Source organism: Cheilinus undulatus, linkage group 8, assembly GCF_018320785.1.
Source record: "Cheilinus undulatus linkage group 8, ASM1832078v1, whole genome shotgun sequence".
Taxonomy (NCBI): domain Eukaryota; kingdom Metazoa; phylum Chordata; class Actinopteri; order Labriformes; family Labridae; genus Cheilinus; species Cheilinus undulatus.
Genome location: NC_054872.1, coordinates 9,837,574 through 9,849,667, shown reverse-complemented (window position 1 = coordinate 9,849,667; position 12,094 = coordinate 9,837,574). Strand labels below are relative to the sequence as shown.

The 12,094-nt window shown below is 38.6% G+C and overlaps 1 protein-coding gene across 1 annotated transcript in view; it reads left to right on the top strand.

The window, feature by feature from the left end:
- The window catches only part of zfpm2a (zinc finger protein, FOG family member 2a), a 162,933-nt gene that overhangs the window by 69,262 nt on the left and 81,577 nt on the right, over window positions 1-12,094 (top strand). Inside the window, exon 4 of the mRNA XM_041794381.1 lies at window positions 7,300-7,424. Coding sequence (XP_041650315.1) covers window positions 7,300-7,424 — 125 coding nt within the window. The remainder of the gene's footprint in view (window positions 1-7,299; window positions 7,425-12,094) is intronic.

Here is a 12,094-nt window from a genome sequence, read left to right as displayed (position 1 = left end):
GTTGCTGCTTTGAGAGAGACAAAGCCACATCCTGCTTTTTTAATCATCTGGGACTAAAGACATGAAATATGGATTAAAACACACCTTCAGGTGTGTCTTGCTGCTGTATCTTGTTCAAGTGTATAGGCAAGTACACCAGCAATTAGCCAGCCCCCTGACCTTATGGTGAACTCTGGTCAAAGTGCAGCTGCCTGGCTGTCTGCCAGAGCAGAGAGACAAATTTTGTAGATTAAATGTACTGTTTTCTGGCACACATCTCTCTTATATAATTCTGCTAATGACCACCATGCTGGATAGATTTGTGAAATTTACTCATACACAAGAACCAGGCATGTAGCTGGCTGTTAACTTTCAATGAAGGCGGTGACATCAGCTAACAACAGATTGTACTGAGATGAACTGCTTGTTGATATTATATTATTGTAGCATGACAGTGATGTCATGGGCTCATATATTTGCCCTGCTGAAATTAAACCAAGCCAGGAAAGAGGTTTACAGTACATGTTTACAGCAACCTTATTGCAAAAATGTCTAGTGTGTTAGCATATAGTTTGGATTTCACTTTACAGGGACTTTAAGTGTTTATTTTATAGTTAAAGCAGTTTTTTCGGAACAGGAAGTGAAGTGACCATAGCTTGAGAAAGTACAAGTTACAAAGTAAAAGCATAACAAAGAACAGTTTCTTTAAAAAACACAGTTTCCAGGTGCAGTTATACTGCACTGGGACATGTTTGTCCCCGACATTCTTGCACTCACTTTTCTCCAGGCCTAGCCTGGTCTAGACATGTACGTCATCACATCCTAATATGGCACATGTCGTTTACAAGACAGTGTAGACTCACAGAGACAGCAACATGGAGAACAGATGACACAACAATAACTGTACACACTTTGGGACTTGTTTTGAGTTGTTTGGGTCAGATATAACCCTCTAAAACTACATCCAGGGTTTTGAAATGATGATACATCACATGTACTTTGAGGACCTTGTTGTGTGGATGCATGAGAAATCATACTGCACTGAAGCCCAACTCTTTCATTTGTGCCAGGGAGCACAAAAGTGTGCAGTTAATTCCAATTTCAAAATGTATCACGCTGCAAGTACTAAAGGGCCATCGCATCCCAGTGCATGTCAGAAAGTGTGGCAACCCTGGGTTTGTGTGAATACTTGGGTTTTAGCAACCAGTTCTGCAGCATGGCAGAGACCATGTAGCTCCTCACAGGATTCTCATTTAATTCAAAATGAAGAGCATATTGCACTTTGTATATGAGGTAGTACTGCCCGTCAACAGTAGGTGGCATTATAACTAGAGAAGACAGCTTATATGTAGTGGCGGTCAGGACAGGACGAATGTTTATCGTGGAAAATACTAAGAAGATAGGAAGTATAATGCTACTGGTGTCCTACAGAAGGTGGCGCTACAGCAAAACAATGAAACTGACTAAAAATGACTAGAGGGGCAGATCCAGTTCATTCATGTGAAATCAGATGTCTCATATCAGAATAAAGCCAACATCCTGTGTCAAATGGCGAGATATCAAAATATTCGCCATTGGCAATCTTTCAATAAGACATTGTTATGGGCACATATTAAGCCTTTAAAGCCGGAAACTTCAAATAATAGCCAAAAAAATCTCATTTTTGGGAATTAAGATGTTCCACCTCAATCCCCCCAGAAAATTACCAGAAAATTTCAGTTATATATATATATATATATATATATATTTTTATCACGTTTGATGCATCAGGCATTTCTAATAATTGATAATCCACTGGATTATCTTTAAGCATATTGTATTAAAAAGTTTTAAGAAAATCATTAATTGTGTTGATTAGACAGAGTTCTCACAATGTGTGGATTAAATATGATACAACAAGCTTTCAGGGGTTACAGCCTTTCTATTAAAATCTGAGCTTGATCGGCTCTACTCAGTAAAAGAAAAAAAGAATGTGCCACTTCCTGTTAACTTGTAGGGGGCGCTACAGCAAAATTATAATTTTTTACTCTGAATGTTTAGAGGGGCAGGCTTTAATCATACATGTACAATTTGAATTTGAATTTGAGTTGTGACGACTTCCTGTGGAACTGGCGAGATATTGAAATACTCTCCATCGCCAGGAAGGCGTCCAGTTATGAAACATATCGGTAGTGTGGACTGTTATTGAGGACTTCAGTTGAAGAATCAGAGCTTGATAAATTCAGCAGAGTTAGAGGGACAAAGAAATGACCCATTTGTATCACTTCCTGTAGCCAGTGAGAGCGCTGTGATGAGATGGTCGCCTGTGGGCGTGTCCAGTCTGATACTGTTGTCTTGTTAGAGAGAGTAGAAGGTCACTAAATAATGTATACAAAAGTTAGAACAGGTTTAAGTCATTTGGAATAAAAAATACCTTAATTTAGGAGATTTGGGGGACTGTAAAGGCATGGTACAAGCCACAAAGTGTCAGAAAAACACTATCTAAAAACTCCTACAGATATAGTCACCATACAGTCATTTAACAGCCTGAATAAAAACATGCCATGTTAATATGCAGAAGGACATTTCGAAATATAAATTTACATCACAAATTTATTTAAACGATGAGGTTATATTCTCACTACCATAAAATAAAAATTCATTTTTTGTGTGTGTGTGGAGTCAGCCTCTTCTGGCCTTGAGAAAGAATGCCGATTGAGCCACATCATCTCCTTATGTTCAAATACACAATCTTTCCTATCTGAATGGGAAGTATAATGGTGCAATGCATTTTGTAAAGTGTTAACCATATGAACTGATATTATTATCAGCAGTACTGTTTGAGTTCACCAAAGGTCGCTACAGTTTTTTAAGGTGTCTGCTAGTCTCCCCACACCCACATCAATTTATTCTTTGAATCATACTAGTCTGGCACCCTGCCACTGAGAAACTCAACAGCATTTCTTCTTTTTTCCATTCAAGGGAGAGATGACGTTTCCTTAACTATGCACCGTAACACAAAAGAAAGAAAAGACTCACACACGCACATTAAAAAAAGACAATGCCAGCATGGAGCATCTTGGGTGCTATCTGAGGAGGATCTCTCCATACAAAGGGACATTCATTGGTCTGCCAAGGATCTGTGGAGTGCAGTAACAGACCCTAGAGTCAAGTGACAGATGATGATCTTATCAGCAGAGAGGGGGTTAGAAGTAGGGGGTGGTTGAGAGTGGGTTCAGAGGGTGTAGGTGGCAGACGTAGGTCGGTTTGGATTTGAGAGACGGGACGCAGCTTTTACATCATGAGCTTTGCCAAGGGTGTGGCATTTGTGAAATTAATGTGAATGTGAGAAAACAAGTGCCAGGTTTCTTCAATTTCTCTGGAGGCAATTTGACAGCTTAAAGATGGATTTTGTTTTACACATAAAGAATGCATAAAGAAAAAATGTGAGACGTCTAGGAAATATGGTTAGTTTTAGGGCTTGATAAGAATTAGCCCAATGAAATCAAAAGCTTAATCTATTAAGATTTTTGTTGTCCAGACTGCATTTTAAATGTTATCTGGAATTTTAATACTCGTGGATAAAATACAGAATATTACTCATTATTCTTCCATGGGTGTTTTTGTGAAGATCTTCCACAAGTATCTGCAACAGATGTGACAAGCCATCTGTGGGCCAAGGTCCTCAGGCAACATTTGGTGTGAGATGCACACAACTGGCACCTAAACACAGTGGACCACAAACCACACAAATTGAATCCGCCCCCCTCCCCCCAAACACCTACAATAACCATTTCCCCCCTTTTTATTCCATGTATTCCACCCAAAAAAAAAGGCAGTAAAATGGGGGAAAGAAATCAGAATCACTGGCTGAGGACGGCTAGCTGTTTGTCAAGCAGGGCTAAACAAGAACTTGCATCCAAGCAGTTAAAGGCCGTGGGTCTTATCTGAGGACAAACAGAATGCATCAAGCAGTGGCTGTTGCTCTCAGTGATGATGACCAGCTGTGCACCAATGTTTAATTATTTTCCTATAATGAGCTTACCCACCTTCCACTGCAGCTCCAGGAGCACAGCAGGCAAAAGCTGGTACTTGGGAGGGGAGGCAACGTGAAAGGAAAAATGAGATAATGCGTCTATATTAACCTATTTTCAGAGCGATCCCTAAACTCTACTTGTGTTTTCTTTAGAATTTAACCGGCTGTTTGAACCATGTTGCTATGGTACAGGTATTTTGAATCTGGATTTAACAAAGCTAAGATCCTTTTTTCTAGTGTGACCAACGCCAATAGCTGCATTATAAACTAGATTATATATGCAGCAATTCAAAAACAGTATTCTTGATTATTATGTATGCATGCAAAGGACCACATAGGCACACATTACTAAACAAGCATAACAGACAAACACAATAGCATTCTGCTGATACATAGCTGATATTCATGCAGGAGAACAGTTGTGAATAGGTTAATTTACCAGCATTCACTTTAGCTTATTCAGCATAAACTAAAAATCTAGAAAAGGTGTTGACTTATGTTGTTTTTTGGAACCAGTATGGATACAGACTATCAGAAGCTCATGAAACTGATGACAGATATTTAAAAGCAAATATGTACTTGCAGCAAAAATGAAAATCTTTCAGTGAAAATAATGAATTTGAATTGAGTACAACTGCAGTAAAGGTGATGTTTTATCTCTGAAGACTTCACAGTTTATATATGTATTAAAGGTGCCATGTGTGATATTTAGCCTAATAGCATTTAGCAAAGCAAAAATTGGAGCATATTATTTATTAGTAGGCTTCTCTAAATAAGTGTTTGAACACCTGTATCTATTCAATTGTTTTGAAGACTTTTTGCTACACATAAAGAGGATCCCTTCCATGGACTCCGCCATCTTGGACTTTTTCATTTTGCATGTTTCTACGGTAGCACAGAAGGGGCAGAATAATAGTAATTAAGAAATTATATATTCAGTTGATTAAACACTAATTCAGATAGGCTTGTAAATCTTATGTTTGATTTCTACCATGTTTGTTGGGCTTAATGCTACTAAGCTAAATAGTACATACTGCACCTTTAACCAATAATTCAAGAGTCCGCAGCTCAAGTGAAAGCAGCAAAACCTCAAGCAAAATATTTGTCAGAGATATTATATTTATTGTGCAAAAGATGATGCATTAATGTTTCAGTCACTTAAAAAATGGGGCTAAGCTATCTAAACCAATCATTTTAATAAAAAATAGTATATTTCCTTCTTAAATATGGTGGAGGAAAGTTATATGCAAGTATTTATGATGTTCCAGTCAGTAACTAAAATTTAAAGTACTTGAATGTCCTAAATATATTTCATTATTCCAGGGGTTATTAATATTATTTATGAAACAATTTTTTTATCATTTGTGTAGAATATAGTCCTCTTAAAAAATGTAAATCTGTTTTTTTTTTAGTAAATTAAATAAAAAATGGGTTAGTAATGTCAAAAAATTGTGGAAAAGGTGTTGAAGTTGGATCTTAAAAGTAGCAGAAATGGGTTAGAATTTGCAAAAATTTATATAAGAAAGGCAAAATAGCCAAAGAAGGCAAAAATGGGTTACAGTGGCTAAGATGGGCATAAATGGTGGTAAAAGGGAATTAAAAAGTGGCTGAAAAGGCTTTAAACTGGCAAAAATGGGTGGAAATTTGGTGAAACGGGAAGAAAAATCAATATAAACTGGCAAAATAGTGCTAACTGAGAAAGAGAAAATAGGCAGATGTTGGCAGAAATTGGTCAAGCTGGCAAAAAATGGCATATCCGCTAGTGAAATGTGGTTAAAATGGGAAAAATTGGGCATAAAAAAGTGGTAAAATGGGGTTAATAGTGGACATTATGGGCAAACAGAGGCAACATCTGGCTTATGTGGCAAGAATTGGTTTAGAAGTGTCAAAAACAGGCAGAAAAAGTGGTGGAAAGGGTTTAAAATGGCAAAAATAAGTGTTAAATGTTCAAAATTCAAAAAATATTTGTAGTGTTTTTTTAGGTAATCCGGAGACCCCCTCAAAGTGTCTTGCAAACCTGAACCCAAGGTTTAGAAGCACTGCATTATTCCACCACTGGGGTTAACAAAGGCCTAAGATTAAGCATTTTTCTGAGGTCTATTGCAGAAATTTCCCTCAGTAGAAAAGGGTTCAGGACATCTCAGTACCGTTACTGTGAACAGGGAACTCTGGTACAAGAAATTACAGTCCATCAATGTTTGGTCATCTGGTCAAATGATGAACCAGCATTAGGTGCTTTCCAACACAGTTAACTCATCATAAGACTTGACATTTAACATTATCGTTCACTAATGTTACATGATACAACAAGAAAAGAACCATGAGCTCAAATAAATGAATGATGTTACATTTACAGTCAGGAAGCTCTAAGATGTCCCTGCAGCACTGGCACCAGTTTAGCTTTAAGAAACAACACTAGCTGTGGCTCAGTACGTCTTTTCAAACCCCATTCATGTATACAGCAGGCTCGCCTGGCACCAAAACAAAGTTCTCTTTTCGGACATAATCATAGGTTTTACAGTGAAACTGGACAGGGTGTCACTGTAGAGACTGCTTCCAGGATTCTTGTGTTTTTCGTACTATTTTTATCCTCAGAGATAATCACTGTATTTCCTTAATGAGGCAACACCAGAGAAAGCTTTTAGAAAGTTTATGGAACTGAAAATGAATCTATGTGTGAATATCTGACTCCTAACAGCGTCAACAGAACCATTTGTAAATGTCCGGTTTAGAGCTGCATACTCTCCCTTCATGGACCACACAGACATCTGCAGACACACTCATGAACACATCCTCTTCAGAAAATTATGTCACAACCTGATACAAGGCTTATCATAACTATTTGATTTATCACCGTTAGGAAAAGTACACTGAATCTTAGAGATAAGATAAAGGGGGCGTGAAGGAGGTGATCACTGATGGCTCTCCAGTTCCAGTCTTAATTAGCTGGAGACCTGCACAGCACTAACAAGGTCCCAGCCTTCCTGGAACAACAAAAATAAGCCTGCCGCTAGCTGCTCTCACCAACCAGCAAGCCTGCACTGTCTCACAGAGATTATCTCACACAAGACACATTTCAAATAAGGTTAGCACACCGTGTGTCTGAGAAACACCATCAGATGGATGCTTGCTGGATTTCCTTATCCATTTTGAAGCTGCTCAGTTTTAACCTTCACTGCATTATTGCCTGTTTTGAGGGGAATAATGTAATCGCACATGTAGGTTTGAGGGTAAAGTGCAGTGATTTTCTGTGTGTGTGACTGGGAGCTGTATTGTTAAAATCTCTGGGTTGTTGTGTGTTTTAGGAGAGCTGGATGCCTTCCTTAAAGAGGGTGAGCGTCGCATCCACAGCCGGCAGCAGCTCCCTGTGGGGACAACATGGGGACCCTTTGAGGGGAAGATCGAGATGAACACTGACAGCACTGCACTGGTATGTCTTTGTTTTGATTGCATAATACTTGTAATACTTATAAATGTTGTGAAAACTTTTTACTGCTTATCACATTGGCATGGCAGAGGGGCTGGAGCCAATCCAAACTGTCACTTAGGTAGGGTGCACCCTGGACAGGTTGCCAGTCTATCAAAGGGCACAGAGAGACCAAAAAAAAGGCACTATTCCACCTACAGGCAATTTACATTAACAAGTTAACCCAAGGAGCATCTTTGGAAAGTGGGGGGAAAGTATGATATCTTGGTGCAAGTGGAGAACATAGACAGACCCGTGTTGGACCAGGCACTGCAACCGGAGCACTGTATGCTGTGAAGCTACAAATCTAACCACTGCACCAGTGCACAACCTTATATTGGGAAATGTAAAATCAATCATGAGTTCCAGTATTGACAAATCGAAGTGCTTTTACTCTGCAGGTCACTTTCATTCTCATGGCAAAGGCTGCTATGTAAAGTGTCCATCAGTATTTGCATATCCCTTTCATACATTTTCACACAGTTGGAGTTAAAATCTAAGGACGGTTTGACATGTGACCAGCGGAGGCCATAGCTGAACCCCCAACCTTCAGGTTGAGAGGCGACTGTCTCTACCACTTATCCATAGCTGCCCAAAGAGAGGACCTTATGTAGGCTTTTGTGCTTTTATAACAAAGCATTGATTAAATATGGCTTTGGGCGGCTATGGCTCGGAAGAGTTGGACAGCTCTACCCTGGAAGGTCTGCGGTTTGATCTCCAGTCCTTACCGCCACATGTTGACGGTTAACCCAAAATCGCCCCAACCGCTGCCTCAGTAGCGTGTTAATGTGTATGAACTGGAGGCACATGAATGGGAATATAAATAGTTATGGCCTCTCTACACAGCAGCCTTCACTGTCGATGCTTAAATGTGAAGTGAATGGGTGTGATCTTGAAAAAATGCTATGAGAAATCAGACGGCTAGAAAAGTTTTTTACAAGCCGAAGCTCAAATCCAAGCAAGAAAAAAATATTACTTTAAAGCTGGGATGAAATTGATTATCATTATTATCAAGATTTAGATCTAATAATGATTAACTCTACATTCAAAGGTACTTATTTAATCTGCAAGTTGCACGCTGCATTGTTTGAGTATCAGATGTGACAGTATCTTATGGGGATACGTTGCTGACTGAAGATAGTCTCAGAATTTTAACCACTGAACAGCAGTAAGATTTAGTAGATGTGGCCTTTGTAAAAATGCCAAGCCAAATGACTAGATTAAGTCATTAAGCTGTAAAAATAACTGAAAACTACTTTTTAACATCCCTCTGGATGCTGTGTTGTCTGTTTGTTGAAAGGTAAGTGGTCAGACAATCATTTGGTCGTTTATGGAGTGAATTGTCAAAGAAAGCAAGATTTTTGTGGGTTAGTAAAATGATATCATTCATTTTAACCATTTAACTGGGTATTTTAAAGAGATGTGAATCTTAAAGTATCATAAAAATCCTCATCCTGGGGGTCACGATTCAATTCAGAATTCAGAGGTGATGATTTCAGCACCTACTCCAGTCTGTTGTTCATTATGGGGCTGTATGTTATTATGTGACACTTAAAGTCTTAATAAAATATGCTCAAAATAATGCTTTTAGCGTATTTGAAGCATTTTTAATCATCTAATTGCAATTATAGCAAAGAAAATAGTAATTTGTGCTTAAATTGCAAACTTTTTTAATGTGAATAAAAAGTGTGGGCTAAAGCAGGAAAGGTGTTAACCAGAAACTCATCAGTGGAAAAAAACATCAGAAATCTGAATCCTTTACTGTAGGAGAGCAGGGGTTATGTTTTAGCAGGCGACTGTGTTCACTGGTGACTTTTCAGATGAAAGTGATTATTCTAGTTCAACACTGTTAAAACAGTCAGTATTTTCTGTTATGTCTTAGATATGCTTAGGAGATATGAATTTATTGAAAAACTACTTTTCAATAGTCGTTATTAACCAAGTCACCAGTTAACACGGTCACTTGTTAAACCATAACGCCAGTCGTTGACGTGAAACCAAACGATAGATCCAGTCGTTTTTTATTTTCTGTGCTGTTCAGGCTGATATTTACTTGTCTGTATGATGTGAATTTGAGCGTATGAACTGTTCTTGAATCAGGCTTCATTACTTTTCTTTAGTACAATAAACAGACACGTCAGAGCAGGCTTCCTCTCACCTGGGATTGTAGAATCTGCAGTGACTCTTAGAACTTTTCTTGTGGGAAAACGGGACTAGCTGAGTAACTCAGGGCTCCACAGACAGTTAAGACAGTAAGTGTGTCAGGACATGCGCAGCACTGTAATCTTTAGGGATACTAAGAGCTAGTGCTGCTAAAGCTAACGGCGCAGCCAATGAGTCGTACACCTCCTGCAGCATTTATGATGGAAACGGCACAGTGAGGAAAATACTTGCAGCCAGTCAGCAGTTGAAAATACACTCTGAATGTGGCAAAGTATGTGTAAAAATATAGGTTCTTGACCTTTTTAAATTGATTCAGAATCATAGATATTGATATATGCAACAAATTCAACATGAATTGATTTTTTCCAGCACCTCTTGTTTTATATAACAATAAACTTGCACTGATTAATGTTGAACTAATTCAGCCTTAAATTAGATGAACCTGCACCCTTTTACTTTTTGATGCTTTCTTGTACACAATCACACACAATCCCATGTTAATCTTGACAAAACTATGACTAAAAAAGAGACACTTTTTTCCATGTGAAAGACTAGACTTAGACTAACCAGAAATAGATTTTTGATGACCAAAACTGAAAAAAGTGAGTTTAGTTTTTTATAAAGATGAATAAAGCAAGATTTAAATGTCATTTCATTTTCGCCTAACATTTAGAATCCATGATATTTCTTCACTGTGGGTAAATCTGTTAAAGTATAATGCATCCATGGCTATTCTGCACCTAAGCTGTAGAAAGCAGGGACCCAGGTTTGGCAGGCTGCGTAGAACACACTGCCATGATCTGGTACCAGATTCAGGTAAGAGGATAAATGCTTGCACTACAATGTTTCGGCTACTAAAACAAGACTAAAACTATAAAGGGTAAAAAATGACTAAAGTGTGATGAAAAACTAAAAGGCATTTAATATAAAGACTGAGACTAAAATTAAAAATAGCTGTCAAAATAACACTGATACAGACCTGATGCCCCCATGGTGCCCTCCGTGGGTTTAGTAGTCCATTCAGCTTTGATGAATATAAACAAAATTGTAGTGAAATCTTAAACCAAGCTCACGGTAGATTTTAAAGAAGCATAAGAAGAACCCATGAGGATTTTTGGTCTTCCCCATGTTTCCCATAAACTTAATATTTCTCAGAGCTCTTTCAACTGTTTTCTAAGCTCTCCTTGTGGTTTTGAAGTCATCAGTGGCTTTAAATAACTCAGGCCGTATTATAGCCATGAAATATGGCTTCTCTCAGGGTAAAGCCAGTTATCCTTGGGCGGAAAAGTGATTTGACAGAGTAACACCTGAAGTTGCCTTCCAAAGTAACACACTCCATAATACTTCTCCAGCAGCCTCTGCATGAATTTCCTGAAAAGCTAACCTTCAGCTGTCCCTGAAATGAACCTTGGGCTGTGATGTCATTAAAGATCTGCGTTAAGTAGATAAACTTACCAATATCATTTATTTGGTTTTGGACATAAGCATAAATCGTTAGTCCCTGCACAGACTCACTATTCTCTAATATTCACTTTTATTGGACTCCCCAGATTTTCTCTCCCTAAGTGAGCAGGTGCTTGTCATCACCTGAAATTGGATATGGAAGGGTTACAGACTATGACAAACCTCCTCTGCAATTAACAGCACTGAAGGAAGCTTTGGTATATCGCCTTTGAGGATCTAATGTACGCCTATTCTCCTGGGGCCCCTTTTAATGCTTTGCTGCTTGCTCCCATCCTTTCCTTAGTTTCATTTTTCAGATAGAGTACTGGCTGTTAGCAGCGTCTCACCAACTCTCATTAAAGGCGGGGTCAGCTCAACTGTCAAGTTGTGTTTTATTGAGCTGTCCAGGCACAGTTTACTCTAACTTTTTCCCTTTTAGGCTTAATAAGGCAGAATTGAAATAAAAGATTATGAATCAGTCAGTTCTTTTACTTTTTATGCCACTTGTAAGTAATCAGATTTAATTGTACCATGGCTTTATTCCTTCTTTTTCCAGTATCAGTGAAGTCCTTCTACACTGCCTTATCAATCTAAGCAGAGAAAAAAAGAAATACCTGCGGGGTGGGGGGTGGGGGGGGGGTGAACAACAAAATGACAGTTTAAAAGAAATAAACGCCCTGGGTCACTAGTGGTGCAGAGCTGGGTTAGGAGGCAGTGAAAAGCTTTTGAGGTAGAAATAAAGGCTCATTACTTCACGGGTCTCTATCCCAGCAAGCAGGCTCTCTCAATCTCTCTTATGATGTGTGACCTCCACAGACTATTAAATCTCCTTTGCTCACTCAGAGTTTTTTTAACCATTAAGTTGAATGAATTATCCAAAAGGAGGTAGGTCTACAGCGGGAGTGGACACCACTCTAGTTCTAACAACATGATCTGTTATTGATATTGAAACATCCTTTCAATTACACATGCAATTTAAGGAATGAGAGGCCAAGCTTTGTTCTGTATCCTTGACAACACGGAAAAAG